This window comes from Dermacentor albipictus, chromosome 5, assembly GCF_038994185.2.
Source record: "Dermacentor albipictus isolate Rhodes 1998 colony chromosome 5, USDA_Dalb.pri_finalv2, whole genome shotgun sequence".
Lineage (NCBI taxonomy): Eukaryota > Metazoa > Arthropoda > Arachnida > Ixodida > Ixodidae > Dermacentor > Dermacentor albipictus.
In genome coordinates, this window is record NC_091825.1 from 172076265 (window position 1) to 172098508 (window position 22244).

Below are 22244 nucleotides of genomic sequence, written 5' to 3' on the forward strand. Positions count from 1 at the left end.
ATAATTTGAAGTTTTGTTGCCATGAATTTTGAGTGATTTTGTCTACCTGCATGTTACAGGAATCGCAGGCATCCACATAATCCGGGATGAAAGGAGGGAGGCCGCCGATGCCTACAGAGAAGTGCTTTGGTCGGTGAAGGATCACAGCAGGAACATCAAGACAGACCGGCTGCAGCAGCTGCATGCCCTGCACAATCTGGCCCAGCTGCTGGATGCTTGTAGAACTGAGGGAGTGATGCCACTTGACCACAGTGGGGAATGCTTGCAAAGCAGCCAGGACACCAAAATTCAGCTGGATTTTGTCACACGTTTATCAACGAGTACTGCTGGCACTTGTGCCTCAACATTGGGCAGTGTTCAGAGTGCTGGTGACTGTGGTCCCAGAAGTTTGGTACCTGATCGTATGGGCAACACTGGCATCTGTGACAGTGCAAGTGAGCCTTCAGATGGTACCGCAAATGTAAGTGAGCCTGATGTGACTAGCGCCATGTCTGTGTGCACTGCAGATGGAGATATCTATGATCCTACATCCACGCTTGGCTCTAGTGAACTTGCTCATCCTGCTAGCACAATGTTGGACAGTACTGCAATTACCAGCAGCTGCAACTCTGAAAGCAGTGCCCAAAGCTGCAGTCACAGTAGTATGATTTCAAGCTGTGCTGAGAATGCTGGTTGCCATGATAATGCAAATGTGTTACCAGGGGGGGCCGTGAACACTGGTAACTGTGGTTCTGCAAGAAACCCTGGTGTATTAGATAGAACTTTCTGCACCAGTGTGCCTGCTGTTGCGTGGACAAAAAAAACAGCTGATTTAATGAAGTCGACAACTTCTATCACTCCGAAAGTTGCCTACATTCCACAGGCTCCTATTGATGACCAGCTCCACGAGGAAGCGGCTAAGTTGCGAGAGTCATACCTGGAAGGCTATCTGACCACAATTCACGCTACGAAGAAGCAGTTCATGCAGGCAACCCAGGCAGTTATGGAAACAGTCAACAAGTTTTCACTCCCCAAGAGGCAGCCGTGGTGGAGCACCCTCTTGAATGCAAGCATGGAAAGCAATAAAGATGAATGGCTTGTTGGGAAGATTAAGGATGACTTGGAAGCAAAGAAGTCGAATGTAAAGTCTTCATCAGTCACCGACCAGTAAGTGCTTTTTACCATCTAAGGTGTGTGCAGCAAGACTGCAAATATGGGATGTAAGAGAAATGCTACTGAGATTGGAACACTAGATAAGTCAGTCTTACCTTGAGCAAAGGCCAGATAAGCAAAGCTGCCTTAAAATGCCTGCACTGGATCCCTATGACATCATAGGTGTTGACAGCCTCTGCTTGGGGCTAGCCGAGTTAACCAGGAAAAAAAACAAAATGTAGCATTTAAAAGTAAGCAAGGACTAAACATGGCAAGCTTTTATAACTTTTCCTGCACTGAAATGGCTAGAACACTTGATGATGCAATGCTGTGAGACTGATGGCTCACTGATGCCGTTTCCATAGGAACGTTTTGTCTCTATTTTTTTTTTTACTAAGCAGCCTTGCTTTGCCGAAGAAATGCAGCAAGAGGTTTGGAAACACACTTGACCAGCGCAAACCGATATTGTTTCCATTTCAGCGATACATACTAAAATCATGTTTTTACATGCAATAGGAATACAGACAATGCTGCAGAAAGCTGCTGAAGCTATGTGAATTAAATTTTTGCAGCTGGTATATGGATAGGTAGAAAATGTGCCAGCATGCCCATAGTGTATGCATTGCTTTTGTCTCTTATTCCCTAGGTTTTAAAACAAATAGCATTCTGTGCCTACTTCAGCCGTTTTGACCCTGCCTGCACGTGATGATGATGATGGTGATGATGATGATGATGATGATGATGATGTCTTTTGATGCGTAGGCGTAATAACCTGTGTGCAGACACTGACTGGTCGCCTGCTGCTTTGATCATGTTATTCCGTTTTGAATATTGGCAGCTGAACAAATAAATTGGTGCAATAAAAGACACAGACACAAGAAAGAGAGACAAAGGCTACGCTATGCAATACCAACTTGCTCAAAAAATACCGTATATACTCGATTCTAACATGCCCTCGATTGTAATGCGCACCTGTTTTCCGTGATGAAAAAAATAAAAAAATGAAAACCTCGACTGTAATGTGCACCCTTTTCCATGACCAAAAAAAAAAAGAGTACAATCGCGCATCTTGTGCTTTCATATAGAAATACTATTTTCTCTCTTTTGGAAAAAACAGATTTATTCCCAATACACTAAAGTTGCGATGAATAAAAACACAAATGGCAGTGGCGTACTTTGCCACCAAAATTTTCACTGCGTCGGTACGAGTCTCGTAGGGCAATAGATATCACTCGTCGTCGCTGTCAGACAACTCCTTATCGCTATCAACAGACCAAAGCATTTCATCCTCGGTGCCATCCATGGCATTCGAAATCCCCATACTTCTTGAAGGCCTTGTTGACCATGGCAGATGGGATCGTCCACCATGCATCTTTCACCCATTCAGCAAAGCAGCAAAGTCCTGCAGCGAGGCAGGCTTCATTTTGTTGGCGGGCGTGAATTCGTGGCAGCCACTGACAAGCCATTTGGTGTAGAACGCCAGAATTCTATCTTTCACTGGCTTGTTCAAACAAACATAGAGTGGCTGGAGCTGCAATGTCATGTCACCGGGTATCATGACAAGGTCGGCGTTGCATGCAGCCAGCTTGTCTTTGATGTGCTGGTCAAGGTGGCACTTCAACGCGTCGAGCACAAGCATCCCACACAGACCCAAACTGCCACTGGGTCTCGTCCGCCAAACGTTATCAATCCAGTCAGCGACCAAGTACGTGGTCATTTTCATTTGTGCGCACAATCATGCCACTCGGAAACATGATTCCTTACTATTCGCATTACCGTTGACAGTGGTAGTGAGATGAGCTCTGCCCTAATTTTTCAACACTTGCTATACATTGTTTAGCCAAGCTAGGCAGACTTTTCTTTGTCATGAAGAGGTAGCTTATCAGCTAGAATCAATATTGTGTTGAGCATTACTATTTATAGCCTAAATTCGAGCAGAAGGAGATGGCGGCAGTTATTCAGGAGCAAATCATTGAATGAAATTCACATAATGAGCGCATGCTCACAGGCACTCACTCAGGGTCGCAGAGGAAGAAACTAGACACTTTGTGTCAGGACAGGCGAACACAGCAAGTTAGGGCTTGTCTTTCTTTATCGTTTAATTGTGACATACGGAAATAAATGACCACAACTAACTGAAGGCACAAGTACAGGAGCACTGGCTCTACTTATGGGACTAACACTGGTGAACTGGTGTTTTATCTAAAAAATGGCTACTGTTGTTTGCTCCCAGCCAATAGCAGGCTGTGTGATATTGCCTTACAACACTGGCTGTGCTAGCTGAGCCTTGTGATGAACAGCTGCACAAATAAATGCACCACACATGGAGACATGGATAAGATCAGTACAGGTTGCTAAGTTTAACAAATGCTTCATGGCAAAATGCATAGCCCACAAAGTCAGCTTCATGGCAATATAGTCTTGTTATGTGGTAAAGTGTACAAACCCTGCCAGCTGCTACACCACCACCACTACCATCTTGTGCATATCTTTTTCTAAACATTCAGCATTTATAGTCCCTCTGCATGTGCAATATATTAGTTTAGTATAAAGCTCTTTTAATCAGTGATGGGTTCAGTTCACGGGAAAGCCCGCGTCCGAAAATCTGTAGGTCAAGTAGGCCTGCCTGAGTCTGATTCTGGTGAGTGTGAGTCCGAGTGAGCCCAACTTAGTAGACGTTTGGTGAGTGTGAGCCTAAGTGAGCCCTAAGCAAAAAATATAATTTGGGAGCGAGTCTGAGTTTATTTTGTTGACTTATGCTTTTGACTTCTTTGTCTTCTTTGTCAGGCCGTCTCACCCAATGGGCACTTCGCCTGCAGAACTACGATATATATCCATGTGCTCTACCGCAGCAGCCGCCAGCACTCTGATGCCGGCGCACTCTTGCGCTCTCCCTTGCCTGACAACAATGCCCACTGCTTCATATTCCAGCTTGCTGTTTCTTCCATCGACTTTCGCACCATCACTTCCAAACATTGCAAGGACCACTGGATCACTTCGCTGATAGACTTTTTCTCCGATATATCGGCACAGCCAATCACTTGCGCGTTACGTTAACCATTTAGCCCACCATTTCACCATTCGCAACAAACTACTCCACCGACGCAATTGCACCGCTGATGGCTGCCAGTGGTTGCTAGTAGTACCCTGCAGTCTGCATCCTAAAATATGTGTCATTTCACTCTGATCCACAGTGTGCACACTCGGGCGTATTCAAAGCTTACGATCGCATTAGACAACGGTAATACTGGCGCAATATGTAGAGTCGTGTTCAGAAGTTTGTTCGCTCATGCCCCGATTATCAGCGTTGAAAATCCTCACCACGCCTCTCGCCATCTGGTTTGCAAGCGTTACCTTGCTCCACCCAGCCATTCGAGCGCATCGGCATCGATTTGTAATGCCCATTTCCCCTGACATCTGCTGGTAACCACTGGGCCATCGTGGCTGTTGACCACCTCACGCAATACGCTGAAACTGCAGCTCTCCCAGCAGCTACAGTGCACGATGTTGCCTCTTTCCTGCTTCACCGATTCATGCTGCATCATGGTCGACCGCAGGAGTTGCTCAACTATCACGGACGTATCTTCTTGTCGGAAGTCATCAAAGCCATCCTCAAAGAGTGCCACGTTGGGCACCGCACAACTACTGCTTGCCATTTGTAGACCAATGACCTCGCACAATGCTTTAACCATCTCGGCGACATGTACGCTTAATGGTGTAGCCTCCGACCAGACAAATTGGGATGTCATTCTGCCCTTCACAACCTATGCCTGCAATACCGCCACTCAGAGCACCACTGGCTTTCCACTCTTTTTCTTATTGTACGGCCGGCACCCGGTGCACATAATCGACACAATTCTTCCATACAAGCCAGATGCATCTGAGTGTGCACCTATTTCTGCCACAGCCAGACATGCGAAAGAGTGTCGCTATCTCACACGGGCCTTTACTTCAAGTGACCAAGAGCGCCAGAAGAGCGTTCACGCTGACACCACCTCTGCACCCACGTTCGTCCCTGGAGCACTTGTGTGGCTTTTGGTTCCTTCGGCTGCACCTGGACTCTCATTGAAACTACTGCTCAAGTACTGCGTCATCGAACGTACATCTCCGGTCAACTACGTGATCAAGCTCGTTGAACCGTCTTTGAACATGCGCCGTTGTGGACAAGGCATTGTCAACATTGACTGTCTCAAGACCTACTATGACCCACTCATAGTGACAAGCTGTTAGGTCACCGGGTGGCTCTCTTTTCGTTCTCGGGGGTAATTGTAGAGAAGGATTGGAATGACTTAGTGGTTCGTCCTCTTCAGCGCTTTTGCTCATGAATGCTGCTCATGCTGGGAGTCTGTGCCCTGCTCTTATGGTCAGTCCCAAACACAGATTACTAACGAACGCCTTTACAAAATGTGAATTCATGCTGTCTGTGACAGTATGCATCACATGCCACAGTTTGTCACCACCAGTCCTGTAGTAAAAACCAGAAGCAAAACGAAAATTAATAGACTCTTCTGTTGGCAAAGTAATGAGCGTGCAAGCTATGCAGACCTTATGCAGATGCAGGGATTCTCGCTAATTACCTCTGTCTTTAATACGTACATACAAATTACCATGTATCTGTGTAAGTCATTCCTAAATTTTTGCCTCCTCTTGATGAAACTTGTGCATCTACGCAAGTCGATAGTACTATGCAGCATATTGCCATGGGGCAGGATAAAGTTGACTGTGCTTAACCAGTTTGTGAGCCACTTCTGCGTAATGAACCAGTTTGGGAACTGTTATCAATTTTTATTTCTCTGAACTGAAACTGAACCAGAATTAAATAGCACACTGAACCCAAACCCAAACCTAACCGGTATTTTTTTCGGTTCGACACCCTGCTTGTGACTGCTGTTTTGTGTAAAGACGGGGAATGCGGGAGATGGCAATTCAAGACGATGAGCAAAACGTGAACAAGGTGAATGCAGGAGCCAACGTTTTGACAAGTGGACTTGTCTTCTTCAAGGCGACATATGCTTTCCTTGCCACAGTATATATAGGTGGGGTTCTTCTAAAGGGGAGGGGGTGTGAGGCGGGAGGGCGCGGAAACGAGGGAAAGTGTGTTAGCGTGTGGAATTAGTAAAGGAACGCTGTGTACAAGGTCAAAGCCAGGACCCCTCCTCCCCTCACCGCAGTCTGTCAACACACGCGCGTTAGCCGGCGTGTCAAGGGCGTCTGACACGCCGGCTGACAAAAAAATTTAAAAAAAAGAAGGGAAGAAAAAGGAAAGGGGGGGGGGGACACGCCAAGAAATCAAACTAAGTGTTGTTGCCTATAGCTTGAGGTTTAACATAGCGAATAGATTCTAAAGCTCCCTTTGAAACGTTTGTGCTCATTGGTTGCAATGTCTGGAACTTATGGATAAGGTAAGATTCTCTGTATTTTTTTTCTCGTCCAGAACGGAAATTTGACTGTAAGATGTAGAGTTTAAGTTCATCAAAGTTATGACCTGGTTGGTTGAAATGCTCGGCGACGGCTTTGGGAAGCTTTTTAGCTGTGTCCGCGCGATGTCCGTTTAATCTGACGTTCATTGATTGTCCTGTTTCACGGATATATTGTTTCTTACAGAAGGAACATTCAAGCATATAAATCACATCCGAACTTGTGCAAGTGAAGCTAGATTTGATTTCATGTGTATAATTATTTGCGGTGCTTTTAATTTTAATGTCACTTTGAAGGTGCCTGCAGGTTTTGCACCTAGGGCGACAACATGCTTTTATTACGGGGAAATGCTGCTGGCTGACTTTTGCGTGCACTAACATGTCTTTAAAGTTCTTGTTTCGGCGATAGGTAACCCTGGGTACATCCGGGAACGCTTTTCGCAGATGCCCGTTACTTGATAATTTTGGGTGGTATTTTCTTAGGATGTTGTTTATGTTTGGGAGTGCATTAGAATATTTTGTTATAAAGGCCGGCGGTCTGTCAGATTCTAATGTGGGCTGTCTCTTCGCCAATTCCGACTGTCTCTCCAATCTTGACGCGGTATCATAAGCTCTATCGAGAGCAACTTGGGGATAGTTCCTTTCTGCTAGCGTTGATCTAAGGTCATTTAGGTGGTGGATATAATCGTGGTCTTCGCTGCAGATTCTTCTTATACGTTTCGCTTGTCCGATAAAAATTCCTTGCTTGCAATGTCGCGGGTGATGACTGTTGTTGTCTAAATATTGCTGGCTATCTGTAGGCTTCCGGTAAAGTGTCGTTCTCAGTTTTCCGTTTTCTGTGTAGATCGTCGTGTCCAGGAAGTTGACCTGACTAGGAGAGTGGTGAGCAGTAAATTTAATACTTGGTTGAAAGCGATTGAAATGGCTAATTAAGTCGGTTAAGGCGCTTGTGCCGTGTTCCCATATTATAAATATGTCATCAATGTAACGAAGATAGGTGTGGGGTTTTAAAGGGTAGGATTTCAGCAGGTCTGCTTCAAGCTGTCCCATGAAAATGTTCGCATACGTGGGAGCGAATGGCGTACCCATGCTAGTGCTGAAAATTTGCTGGTAGTGTATAGAATCAAATTCGAAATAGTTGAGCGTGAGAACTAATCTAAGGAGCAATAAGTAAACTTCAGGAGCGTGCGCTTGGGGATTGATTGCGAGGGATCTAAAAATGGCTTCAATTCCTTCATTCATGGGAATGTTGGTGTAAAGGGCAGAAACATCCAAAGTGACTAGAATAGCGCGGTCAGAAAGGATTTGGTTGGCGTTGATGCCGTCGATAATTCGAAGGAAGTGCGGCGTGTCTTGAACGAAAGATGGGAGGGTGGTGGGTATGTTTGACAGGTGGTGATTTAAGAATTTAGATAGTGACTCAGTAGGTGTGCTGTTATTAGACACAATAGGCCGACCTGGGATTTCTGCTGTAAATATTTCTTCGACTGGAACTTTATGTATTTTAGGAAGAAGATAAAAGCAGCCTGCTGTTTTGTTTTTGGGCATCATGAAGCGATATTCAGATTGCGTGATTAGTTCCCTGGACCGGAGCTCCGCTATTGTGCTTAACACAATATTGCTGTAATCTGAGGTTGGGTTAGAGTCAAGTTTTCTGTAATGGGTGTGGTTGTTCAGTTGTTTAGAGGCCTCATTCTTGTACTTTTCTATAGGCCAGATTACGATACTGCCGCCTTTGTCTGCTGGTTTTATTACAATATCATTCCTTTTCGCAAATTCTTTAAGGATTTGGTGTTGAGCAGGGGTCAAATTTTTGCATTTCCGGCAATGCCGCGTTGACTCTAGAATTTCCTTTGATATCAGTTTTAAGTATAAATCGAAGTCTGGACACTGTTCGTTTTCCGGTGTCCACGTGCTAGGTGGTCTAAGAGAGTCTCTATCTTCTTTTCCTACATCTGGTCTACCGAAAAAGAATTCCTTGATGCGCATGCGTCGTGAAAACTCTGTTATATCTTTGTGGAGTTCGTATTTGACACGCCCTTGACACGCCGGCTAATGTGCGTGTGTTGACAGACTGGGGTGAGGGGAGGGAGGGTCCTGGCTTTGACCTTGTACACAGCGTTCCTTTACTAATTCGACACGCTAACACACTTTCCCTCGTTTCCGCGCCCTCCTGCCTCACACCCCCTCCCCTTTAGAAGAACCCCACCTATATATACTGTGGCGAGGAAAGCATATGTCGCCTTACAAGTCCACTTGTCGAAACGTTGGCTCCTGCATTCACCTTGTTCACGTTTTGCTCATCGTGCTGTTTTGTGTGTGGTTTTGGCAAGGCAGGCATTGCGTACTCGTACAGTTGGCTTCGTGTGCTCTTAACATGATATTGTGAATAAATTAACACATATTTTTTACACATTGAGCACTCGTTTGGCCAAATAGTGCAGCTTGCACAGTAGGCATAGCTTTTTTTGTAACATATATTGGCCATAAAAGTTCGCTTGTGCAGCTGAAGTGTCCAGCTGGCATTGTAATGGGCAGAGCTTCAGGCAAGACCAGTGGTCAGAGTGCTGTTGCCCGAGAGTGATAATTGTTTCCTTCATTATAATGGGATGATTTAACTGGCTGCAGGTTCAACACAGCTCATGGATTACAGTACGTGATGGACACCCAGCTGAGGCAGCTGGAGGCAGCCAGGGAGAACCTGCTCGGCACAGTCAAGGCTCTCTCAGCCAACCCATCAGCTGATGAGGTTGTATCAGCGGTTGAATGCCATCTCAGGCCAAGCAAGAAAAAAAGGAACAAGTAAGTGGCCGATTAAAGTCTTTGACATCTTCAAGGTGACATCAAGGCCTATTAAATCATGGAATCTGTAACTGTTCATTGTGTACTTTTTGAAGTGCACACAGCCTCTTTGACCCAATGCATGCAGCTTGAGAAACAAAGAAGAAGCGAATCTTTCTTTTTGTCTTCATTAAATCACGATTTCAATGTGCTTGCTTTCAGTGAGACGTGGTACTGTACTCGCTGTGATGTAATTCAGATTGAAGATTATCAATGTTAAACGCTCTGCAGAAATAGCAAAAGAGGAGGGGCATTGCTCTTTGCGTAAAAGGTAACTTTTCTTATGAGGTCATTTCTTAATTAACCATTCTATGCTCAAACTATGAATCACTTTTTATCAGAACTGGTACCTTTCTTTTTCCCGTAACCCACAGAACTCTCTCGGGATCAGAGGGCAAATTGCACTTCTAGAATCTTTATTAGATACCCTATCGACTCCAAAGCTGCCCACGATACTTCTGGGGGACCTAAACATTGATCTTTTTCAAAAGTCTGCTTCATCTACTAAGTTTAATGATACAGTGTTCTAATCTGAATTTTTTTAACATTATCACTGCACCTACATGTATTCCACCTTCCAGTGAAATGCAGATAGACTTGTGCTTGACGAACTGTGGTAAAAAAATAACTATGGCAGGTACAATATTAAGTGATATAAGTGACCACTTATCAATTTCTTTTTTCATTCTGAGAAGCCTTCCAATTAGCCCTTGACAAAGGACTGAAGTGCTGAGTGCAGGTTGTAATCAAAAGAACCATAATCTTTTTTTATATTTAGTAGCATCAAATATGATATTGACAGTGCTAACACTTTCTATTCGAACAAGATAATTGAACTTAACGAGAAGGTATATGGTGAAAAGAAATAAAAAATAAAGAAAACCTTGCATTTGTAACCATCTTTCGAAAAGATAATTTTACGCTACAATTTTGTCATCAAAATTTAGTTTTTTTCTTTCCCGTGTAATGATTGCACCCTGCACTTGTTGCAGCGATATGTCATGTGCCAAGTCTAGCTAATGATGCTCGCGCTTACCATCTGTCGAATGCTACACGAAGTACTCTTGAAGACATACCAAGCGGTCTGCACGCAGCCAACATTCTTAAGCAGATGCCCCGTTTCATTCCTTTCATTACTTTCCGCACTTCCCTGAAAAAAAACAAAGCTACAACCAAACTTGCCTCCGCTTTATTATTTGTGGGCTTCATAATGGTTTTGGTCAACAACAACATAAAGGGTGCCTTTCGATTCTTCTCGTCTGCACTCGTGGGCGCGCAATAAATCGCAATCGGCACTGATAGTGGCCACGTTTACACTGATACATTACAAGTGTACCCAATTCATACACCAACGCTTGTAACGCAGCTAAGTTATTCGCGCACCTTTAGCGGAAACGTGCCATATTAGGATAGCAGTGAAAACAAATGCTGCAGTTTCCGGAGCATGCTCACCATGTATTTCTATGTCACTGGCAGCTAAGCGCGCCCATCTCGGTTTCTGCCCCCTCAAAGTGGACATGGCTACGTTATTGTCGCAGACTTGCTGATATTAACAATAATATTCATTACTGATACGGAAGAAAGTGTTTTAATGCGCGTAATGTACTCACGAGAAAAAAAAAATAATAATAATCGCGTTCGGCGCGTTCAGCTTGCTCCTCCGGCCGCCATTTTTGTTTGGGTGTCCCGCACTGACAGCAGCAGCCACCTGCTTGTCATCCCGCAGCAGATGCGGGATGAAAAAAGAAAATGTTTCTTTTCGTGGGAAATTTATCCCGCTTAATGATCGCACCCCTGAATTTGTGAGAATTTTTTTTTACAAGAAAGTGCGAACATTATGCGAGTAAATATGGTAACCCCTGCCTGTAAAGGCGCCGTCTCGGTGCTAACTAGAAGGGAGGTGAACTCGCGCCAAAGTAAGGCTTCAGCCGGGGCACATGCACAACGACCGTGGAACACACGAGTCCCACGGAGCGATCTCGTAGTTGACATTGCCAAGCTTATGCAGTATTGTGTAGGACCCTGTGTAACATGGCAGCAGCTTTTGAGACAAGCCGATGCGGTGACATGGTGTCCACAAGAGGACAACAGAGCCAGAAGGAAATCGAAGGTGCCAATGTCGGCTGTCGTACCGGATCTTCTGCGTGGCCTGAGACTCGGTGAGCAGGGAGCCGGCAGTCTGGCATGCCGTGCGAGCTTGGATGAAGACGTTTTGAGAGTATTCAGTAGGAGTCTTCAGCAAGCACCGTGATGGAGCATGACATTATGTAAAAGGAAATCTGCCACCTGTTGCACAGCTTGTGCGCAAAGCTCGGGTGATCCCATACCGGGTTGTGTAGCCAGTTGCGACAACGACCCACTTATTGTCAGATTTCAACGTCAAAAAAGGTCAGAGAAGATCTGGACCGATACAAAAGAACGGTTCTGAGGGCACATCGATGGGGTGAAGGTGTCCAGCAGGGAAGCACACCAGGTTTTTTGCGGCGCTGACACAGTGCACAGGCTGCAATATAGCGGTGCACAGAGAGGTACATGCTTGGCCACTAGAAGCGTCACCGTACGTGGTCGTAAGTACGTGAAGCGCAGAGGTGGCCTGCAGTCGGGGCATCATGCAACTGCTCAAAAACTGATGTCCAGAGATGGCGGGGTACAGTGAGTAAAAATTCTGGTCCTTCAGGGTGTAAGCTGCAACGGTAGAGAACGCCTTCGTGGAGCATGAACGGGCGCAGTACGGGCTCCGAATGTCCAGAATTGAGACGATCAATGAGAACACAGAAGCAGTCATCACACTGTTGTTCAGTGCAGATGTCGTGCAGATTAGAAATGGCCAGGACACAAAAGTCGGTGTCGTGCGTATCATATTCAGGGTGGTCGACAGGATGATGGGAGAGGCGGTGGGCATCCTTGTGCAAACAGCCCGACTTGTATAAAACAGTGAATGCATATTCTTTGAGTCGTAACGCCCATCTACCCAATCGTCCAGTGGAGTCTTTAAGGAGGACATGGGTTATGGAGATGGCTTTGTTATTTATTGATCAAATCTGATAAAATTGCACGTGCTCATTCAGTGTTTCGTGTTTTATTTTAAATATCTAATTACATATTGCATATACATAGCAGTTGCCGAGATAACTAATAATTACCTTCTATTGTTTGTTGAAACAAAATTTACCTGCTAAATGGGACAGTTGCAAACAACATATAGTTGGATATAGAGTGCATAAGGATAGCAACGCTGGAAACAGATTTGAAATTGAACATTTATTTGTCCTTTTACAGCCCATTGAAGTTCTGCGTTCATGGTATCAATAGTAAGAGCAAATGTGAATATACATAAAAAGAATTTAGAGCTGAAAATTAAAAACTCTGCTCTCAGCGTTGCATTCTCAATACATTTAGCTTGTGCTGCAAAAGAAATAATAGCTCTAGCTGTCCTAGATCCCAAGATACTGATACAGCAAACAAGCAAAGTGACCCAAAATACCATGTTTTGCGAAAAATGGCAAAAAAGACAAACTTAGCTCAGTGCAATGCCGAGGCATTACTATTTACATATTTGCATTCTGAATCGACTCATAAGATTCATAGTAATCTGCTTGCAGCACTTCAAGATTAATGCATATAGCTTCATATATATATATATATTAGAAAATTACAGGTGTAATAATGTCGCCACAAACAGGCGAGCTAGAAGTTTGTGTTGAGAAAAACAGACAACTTGATTTATTCAAGAATATAATGAATATAATGAAGTACATGCCCCAGCATGTATGGCCTAATGTGAAACGTTTGTTATCGAAGAAAAAAAAATTGTCGTTTGCCGATTACCGGTGATCTGCATTTTGCACGCAGCGAGATTATTCACGTGGAATGGGTTGCACATTTCGTCAACGCAGCACCACCGCAGATCATGCACGAGATGCATATCTTCAATTGGAAAAATTTAATTGGAAACTGGAAATTTGCACTTGGTGTACAGTATTTTCTGCCTGGCCATGCCACAGAAAAATTAGGCTTTTACTACTGTAGAAAGCAAGCCAAGGGTGTAAAGTTCTGTGTTTAGTCAACCATATAACTATATGTCCTGTGAAACTGCAAACCTCTAAAATTTCGTTCGCGATAATGATGTTCACGATGCGACTTGCACAGATTGAGTCCAAAAATTTGAATAAACTATTGTTCGGTGCACGAAACATCTGCTGTCATTTTGCACTGGCTTTATAGTGCCTGTAGTGGAACCGTGAACAAGCCCGAATAATGGAGCGAATTCAAAATATTGGTCGGCGACAGAGACTGGAAAGCCAGTGAAAATTTTATCCCTTTATTGTTTTTAAAAATATCTTAGAGCTTTTCCTCAACAAACGCCATGGGAAATACTGGTAAATGTGCTATGTCCAGTATGTCACTTCACATTTATTCTGTGGTACTCTGCTATCTTAACTAAAGGTGGCAAAGAATAAAAAAAATACTTGAGGGTATACGTGAACTGTGCTCACTACCTTTGAGTATTTCGCATTCACTGTGCATGAATAATTTAATTAACTAAATATATAAATTTACCTAATGGACGAGGTGTCAATGAAAAAGTTGTGGATGACATTTAGAAATGACTGATAACTGCATTTAAAGCAACCTAGGATTCGTGAATAATAATAATAATAATAATAATAATAATAATAATAACGACAATGACGACGACAACGATGATGATGATGATGATGATAAAAACCCTGCTGTGACTATGACAACGCTTCTGCGCACCAAAGATTGCATAAATTTTTACGTGAACCTCGTCAAATAGGAGCAATAAGAATGAGCGGCTTTTTTCTCACCGAATCAGCAGTTTATGGCATGCAAGTTTGGTCCCTATCAAATGCAAATTAGCGCGATTTTCTAACGGTTCACTTTCCAAACCGTTACAAAACCGTGGCCCAGGTTTACACGTTTGTAATATACATGATGCACTGTCGTGTGTCACCTATCTTGGGGGCGTGCAGATGTTACAAGAGATGGGGTTGGAAGATGCAGAGCAGCACCGCAAACAGATTTTAATTACTGTACCCTAAACTCAAAATAAAACTCACTCCAACTAAAACACAATGAAAAAATATTACCTAACACTTATGCAGCTTACTTAATAATCACTAAACATGTCCCTATTACCGGCCAAATTAGTCCTTAGTGTTCGCTATGCGAAAGTCAGGCCACCCTAGCCTATGGCTGCAAGGCTACTAGAAAGGACTGTTCTTACTGACTTTTGTCGTAGCACGTATCTTCAGAGTCCGAAGCATATTGGATCTTCATCACAGTCGGTGTTCTTGCCTACTCCGTAAACATTGCTGCTGTGCCTCATAATCAGAAAGTGGTTTTGGCACGTAAAACCCCAAATATTATTAAACATTGCTGCCTTGGTGTTGGCCAGTCAACTTGTCTGTTTCTGATGCCGGTGTACCGAACTCCGTTGGTGACGGGGCACCCCGGCCTCACCGGTTAGGCCTAACTCCGGGTTCTGCTGCTACTTGTTCTTTGAGTGCAGACAAGATTCCCCTGGAACTGTCATAAGTGCTCGTCTGCCTCTGAAGGGGGATCCTTTCTGGTTGCCCGGCACTGCTGCGGGAGGCTGCGGCACATCCAAGGAGCCTCTGCAAATGTTGCCGAGGTCGATGGCCACACCCTGATCCATCGGCGTCATGGACTTGACCAAACCTCCATGGCTTCCGTCGCCAGTGTGATGCTAACGCTACAACCTTCTCGGTCCAGAGCCACATCGATAATCTTAGCTCGTCGCCGCTTCTCCCTTGATCACAACTTGGGTCACGCGTCTCGAGGGCTCGTGCTGTTCAGACCTCTACGTGCCCATTGTTCTCTTCTTCCTTTCTGCGCCGCATGCCTCTTACATACGACATGCACTGACGAAGATGTTTACATCTGAGACTGCTTATATTACTTGTGCGGGAATGCATTGTGACGTGGATAAAAAAAAAAAAAATTGCAGCCTTTTTCTTGCTTTATTTTGCTGGAAAATAGGCCTACAAGACCTAGGTCGCTTATACGCTGTTACCGGTAATTTCTTGACATGTTCCACAACCTTTGCATTGACACCTTATTGAATAAGTATAGTAATAAATGTTAGTTTATTAAAATAAAATATTAGTTGCTTATTCACAATGAAAAAAAAAAAGCTCGACTAGCATTAACACAAGCCTATCAAGATAGAGTGGCACATTTCGCAGAAAAACATCGGGTCTGTTTTTCTTGGCACATTTAGTTGGCACATTTAGTGTGTTATTTAATAATGGTTCCTGATAAACTCGTATGGGTTTTCTTTGTAGCTTCATGCTACCGTCGGGTGGATGGCAATTTTTCCCTGTGACAAATTTTGCTCGGTCTTCCGTAGAACTGATCTGCCGCAACCTAATAGTGTTCTCTAAAGTCAAATAATGAACACCTTTTCTTCATATGCCTGTATTTCGCTCATATTGACCTTTACTAAGCTGGTCCAAAACACGTATTTACTGCTCCAGAACAAACAATTCATATTCCAAACCTGCTCCACAGTGCAATATTTGCTGAACTAGTACACAGGCTCATAACGCAACTTTTCTTCTTCTGTTTTTATTTATTTTTCTGTTGGAAATGCTGTGTGTTTTTAAAGTAGCGGTACAGCATCACTATCACAGCTGTGAGAATTTTGCTTTGAAGCAAACTGATGGCAAGAATGTACTCTTAGTATTTCGTTTATGGTGCAGAGGCATTTGAGTTAAAAGGAAAGAAACCGCGGCCCAGGTTCTGTAATGATTGTCTTCACGTTTTATTTATTTGCTCTTTATCATCTGCTTAAATAGTAACTGTGCTGCTATTATCATTGGGATCTGCCACTCAGTGTGACAGATGAGAAGTAGATACAGTAAAACCTTGTTCATTCGAGCCTCGACAATTCAGAAAATCATGTAATTCGGACTCGTCCTCTGGTCCTGGGAGACGTATGCATTATTTAATGCAATCAAACTCTCACTAATTCGGGCGCATTTGGCTGCACATCAGTTAATTCTGACAATTCTCAAAGCTTGGTGAGCACGAAGCACCGCAAATGTGTGATGCAAAAGAGCAAAAATGGTGCTCACATGCAATTGAAACGAAGTGGCAGAGTCTGCATCGCCCTAGTCATCAGCGGAGGTCATACGTGAATGACAGCAATGTATGAACGCTTCTTTGTAGCTTTAAGGCCCTTATGCTTGCATTTACTGCCGCACTTAACACCGCGTTGGCCGTGTGCCTTCATAACTGCACAGTCGCCATCCATGATTTTGTCGATAGCGACCGCGGTTTCGTCCACCGCGGTTGCTGCAGACAATAATTTCATTTTGACTCCATGCAAACCTGTTGAAGAGGAAGAGTGCCGGTTTTATTGAGATGGACAGATGATCTGTTGGCGACCAGCTCACTTGCGAAAAAATAATTAGTATGTGTGCACGGTTGTGCATGCAGATGAAGGCATGCACTGGCTGTGCTGCAAAGGATGTAGCGAGGCCTTCATCGCTGCTAGCACTGAAAATCAGTCCGGAGATGATGAGAATTGCAGCTTCCGCACTGCTTTTGTGCAAAATAGAAACAGGATCTGCTGATTCATTCAGTAAATAAAAGTGTGTTGATGTAGTACCGTATTTACTCGGACGTAACGCAAACATGATTGTAATGCGAGGGTCGACTTTTCAGTCTATGAAATAAAAATAAATAAAACCGCGAACGGGATGTGAGATGAACGGAAAGAGAAATAGTATTTTATACAAGGAATAAATTAGGAAACGAGTTCACTTATCGTTGTCTGAGTAGGACACGGAGCTTTCCTTGCTTTGAGAGATAATTTCTCTTTGGTGAAATTTCGTATGACTCGACGCCTAAAGCGCCCCTGACAAGTGCTTCTGGCACTGTGCCAAGCTCTTTATCAATGCCAAGAGCGCTGCCGGCCCTATACTTGCATGGGGTTCGGTGCCGAAACGAGCAAAGTCTCGCGAAAGCGAAACTATTTCCAAAAGTGATCGCCCATGAATCAAGTTATCTGTACCATCGAGCTCGTTTGAGATCAAGTACTTCTTAATAGACCGCATAACCATTTCATGAGAGGGCAGTAACAGGCCACTACGAGGCCCTTCTGACCGGTACTGCAGACCGACCGAGCCACGGCGGAGTTTCCCAGCTCCTCAGCCACCAAAATTACTGGTCTCTCGAAGCAGCCATCATACCGAATGCTCTGCATCGGCATAATGTTGCGAATGAACGGCATCGTAGTGCAAGAAGCCGCAGGATGATGAAATGTCCTAAACGTAACCCAGTCACAAGCACAGTGAAAATGGCGTCAATTGGATAAAAAAAAAATGTTGATTTCGATCTACAGTGAAACCTCGTTAAACCGTAGTCGGCCGGAGCTGGGAAAAAGTACGTACTAAACGGTAGTACTGTTTAAGCGAAATAGCATGAGATCGCCTACTTACCTGTCGAAAACGGAACTCGGAGAGAGTGCGATGAAAGGGAAAAAAACATGCAGTATTTATTCACTTCGCGGGACGTAAGTGTTATTTTCGTTTGATGTCGCGATGGCCTAGCACGACGACAGCGGCCTCAAACTTTCTGAAGCTGCGTGCCAGCTTCTCAGCCAGCCCCCATACCCCCCTCCTCTTGGCAAACACTCGCACGGCAGATTCCTCGTTGGCGTTACGTCCGTGCACGCGCGCAGTAGTGCTGCATAAGTCCCGGGGCGCCTTTTTCATTGCCGGGTGCCGGAGTTCGGAAAACTTTTCATTTGGAATAGTTACGTTATCGCGCCCCTGTTCTCCTTGCGACGATCGCATTCATGAGGCTGACGTAACACGCAGCTTCTGCCACTGTTGGGCCTGAATAGCCCGTGCTGTCGCTTTCCGTGTCGTCCTCATCACTGTCGCTAGTTGACACTTCGGCAACAACAGCGGCAACGATGGTGAAAAGTCGAACCTCGTAGCCGACATCTCTTCGCGGTCGCAGCAGCGCTGCCGAGCAACTTCGCATTCCAAATGCCACACACTGTAGTCAACAGCAGATCCATGTCGCGGGCCAGCGCCGACTTCTTCGTGTCACGTTCGGTAGCACGGACGATGTCTAATTTTTCTTCTATGCTGAGCACCCGGTGTCTTTTTTATCCTAGCTTCGGCATGACGCGAGTCCTCGCTTGCACGACGCCCAGTGATGCCAACTCAGGTCAACGTTTTATCCCTAAAATGAACCCCCAGAAATCCCTAGATTAAAGAAAAATCCCTAGATTTTCTTTGTTTACTTGTTAATGTGGCAATTTCAGCTTTAACAAAGTCTCAGCGCAGTTCACTCTTTGTTCCATTTGTTATACATTTTATCAGAGATAAATAAATGTGTATTAGCCGCATCTGTAGCTTTTTTCTTAATTTTTTGTAGAGTTATTATGCATAGAGGGCCGACAGATGGCACAACCAGATAGAGGGGGAGTCAGCAACGACACTCAGATGACTCCCTCTGTATCTGAAGTGAACTGCGAGCAGATGACTCCTGTTTCACCGCAGCGCCTTTCGAGCTGCTCCTTCAGCAGGCTCATCTTCACGCGCAAAGAACCCATGCAGCCCTTTAACAAAAGAATGGTCCCAAGTTGAAAGAGTTGGACATTGTCTGCTAAGCCCCGTCATCACATCAAGGTATTTTATTCAGACAACATTAACAGTCTTTTTATGATGCGCACAGAAAAACGAACATGTTGGACTTCGTTAAAGTCCCCTTCTCGCCTCAAATAGAACACTCAGAAGCGGTGAAATGGCGTACCTCACCGCACAGTTCTTTATTTATCAAAGTCTCAATCAAAGATTGTCAAACAGTAGTTGGAGCGACTAAGAAAGGACATCACGAGAAACTGACATCCCCCAAAATTTAATGTTGCTAGTTATAGAGCATCAACGAATCCGGCAACATTGATGCCTTCAGGTAGCATATATGGGTTTATTGACCAGTTGCCTTCACCCAAAAAGATCACGTTCTCGTGACGCCTGCGGCAACAAGGACGTTCCACGTCCGCTGCTAAGGTCTGTGAGTGATGGCGCTGGCTAACACTCCCAGGGTTCTACTAGTACACATACATACCCAAGAAAGTGGATGGGGAAACAGCGCCGCAGTAGCTCAATTGGTAGAGCATCGCACGCGAAATGCGGAGGTTGTAGGTTCGGTTCCCACCTGCGGCAAGTTGTTTTTTCATCCACTTTAACTTCCATTAATTTATCGTTTCTTCATTACATTTATTAAGCAGAAGTAATTTCCCCTATGTTGTCCTTGGTGTCAGTTTTTGTTGGCTTCTCATGATATAGCATTTTTCATAGTATTTTGTGTTTAGAAGGCAATATAATCAGATACGTCTGCCTTGAGGCCGCTTAAAGTAACAACTATACGGACTCTTAAAATCCCTAGATTTCACAAAGAGACGCTAGATCCCTAAAGCAAAGAAAAAATCTCTAGATCTAGGGATAAATCTCTAGGGTTGGCATCACTGACGACGCCGCAACGCTCTCTGGCACGGCGTCCATGCGGCGTCGAAATGATGTTGATGTTGATGCGGCTTCACGTGCAAACGCACAGGGCGCTTGGAGGCCGTTGTACCGATCTCTGAGGCTTGTTGTTCTGCCGGGCCGCCCGATGGAGACGACGCACCGCCGTGTTCGCGCGACGAAAAGTGGAAACGCTACGTTTTAACCGATGCGTACGCAATAGGCTGGTGCGGTTTATGCGGATACAAAATACATTATGTTCAATGGCCGCTGAGTCGGGGAATTGACTTTACTACTTTTAAACCGAAACTACTGTTTAAGCGGGTACGGTTTAACGAGGTTTTACTGTACTTGTGTATGTACTGAATCGAGACGTAAAGGTACAGGTTGCCAACGTAACGTTACAAACCCCACAATTTGGAACATTTCTTTTAAAATAGTAAATTTTGCCGTTAATTGAATGTAATGTGAGGGTCATGTTGAAGCAATAAAAATCATGAAAGAAACTAGTGTTACAACTGAGTAAATACAGTAAGCATTTGTTTACTTTTTTTTTTACACCTTTGATAAATCAATATTCGGTTAATTCAAACATTTCTTTCAGTCCCCTGAAATCCGAATTAACGAGGTTTTACTGTAATTGAATAGGAGAAATAGAGTGCAAACACCTCGTTCTAACAAGATAGGCTTATGCTCGTGCTCTAAGCGACCTACACGCTGCACACTAGTGAAAGCACACATTTCTACCGTTTGTTGTCCATCACACAGGCACTAGAGCCACCCTAAAATTTACTAAAATTTGTTACAGGTTTAGAATGCTGCAAAAGGTTCCAGAAAGTTTACAGAGTGAAGTGTTTAAGAGAATGGTTGCATTGAGATTATATATCGTGCAAGAAAGGCACATATGTGTTACATGATTTTAGCAAATGAGAGCCCTAAGCACACTGTATGTGGTGTAGATGGTCTGCTCTTTCTTTCTGCACTGTGTCTTGTGGCCTCCACCCAGCCACAAAACTTCAGTGCTGCTATGAAAGCTGCACCAAAATCATTGTGATCTTGTGTGTATGCAGGACATTATTTCTCTGCTTTTATGCCTGGTTGTTTTGCAGTGGATACACTTGCCTGTTCTTTGCAGGTGCAACTACTGTGTTGTGCACGAGCTGTTCAATTTGTACGAGAGTCGCCTGTTCTGCTTCTCTGAGGATGCTGCACACGAGGAGGCCCAAGACAAGGAAGATGCACTGTTTGGTGCCCTCCGTCGTGGGAACTGGGGGGACAGCAACTTGGAGAAGATCATCAAAAGCTTGAGCAAAAGTTCATTCTTTGCAGGTGTAACCTCTATACTCGCATTTCTTGCTCTGTTGTTGAAAGTGCATGTGTGTGTGTGTGAAAACATTATTAATTATCCTGCAATTGATGGCCTGGGTCTAAGCTGCGTCGGCGGTTGCAGAGAGACCCTGTCTCTCGGTAGCTTGCCAGGCTTGCTGGATGGCTCAAAGTTGGTCCTGAAGATCTGAGTTAGTCAGTGCGGCTCTCCATCGCGCCTCTAGATCATCCGAGGGGACTGCAATTCTCCTCTGAACTACAGTAAAATCTCATTACTACGAACACCACATTAAGGAACTTTTCAGATTTACAAATTTTTTTTTTAAATCCCCGTCAAATGCCTATATTTTCAATGTAAAAAACTTTTGCTACTGCGAATTTCAAATTACCGAATATTTCAGAATAACGTACGTAATTTAATCCCATAATCACCAAGATGCTTCGTTATTACGAAGTTCTGTTGACGTTTCGGTACCGAATCTCTGAGGCTTACACTTATCATCATCATCTGCAGCAGCAGCAGCCATGCGCTGGGGAACCCGTTTCAATAGGTACAGCCCCAGCAGCATCGGCATCAGTGTGAGTGTTGCGTATGGCCATGTTCAGACTCTCCTACTACGTTGTAGGCCTAGCGTCACCACATTGATAGCGGTCGGCAGGAGCTGCGAAGTTATCGGTGCTGTGACTGTGTTGTGCGTTCGCTTTGCTGACAATGAGTTTTCCTGGTCCCCGAGTTTAAAAAGAAGCGACGGCAGTTTTCGCTCAAAGAAAAAGTGCACATTTTGACGCAGCTGAATGCTAGAAAAAAGCAAGTCAACCTGTGCAGGGAGCGTGATATTCTCCTGTCAACAGTGGCAGCGATGCTCAAGGATCGGGAAAAGATCATGAAATTGCATCGAGAGTCACAGCTGGCTCCTTCAAGAAAATACTTGCGGCTTGTCAACTACCAGAACGTCAACGACATCGTCCTTACTTGGTTTAAGGCTGCCAGACAAAA

The 22244-nt window shown here is 44.4% G+C and overlaps 1 protein-coding gene across 7 annotated transcripts in view; it reads left to right on the forward strand.

Moving 5' to 3' along the window:
* The window catches only part of LOC135916679 (E3 ubiquitin-protein ligase SHPRH), a 375022-nt gene that overhangs the window by 185821 nt on the left and 166957 nt on the right, over positions 1 to 22244 (forward strand). For all 7 annotated transcript variants that reach the window (XM_065450123.2, XM_065450124.2, XM_065450125.2 and 4 more), the window contains exons 13-15: positions 60 to 1146; positions 9177 to 9350; positions 21057 to 21250. In XM_065450123.2, the coding sequence (XP_065306195.2) occupies positions 60 to 1146; positions 9177 to 9350; positions 21057 to 21250 (1455 nt within the window). The remainder of the gene's footprint in view (positions 1 to 59; positions 1147 to 9176; positions 9351 to 21056; positions 21251 to 22244) is intronic.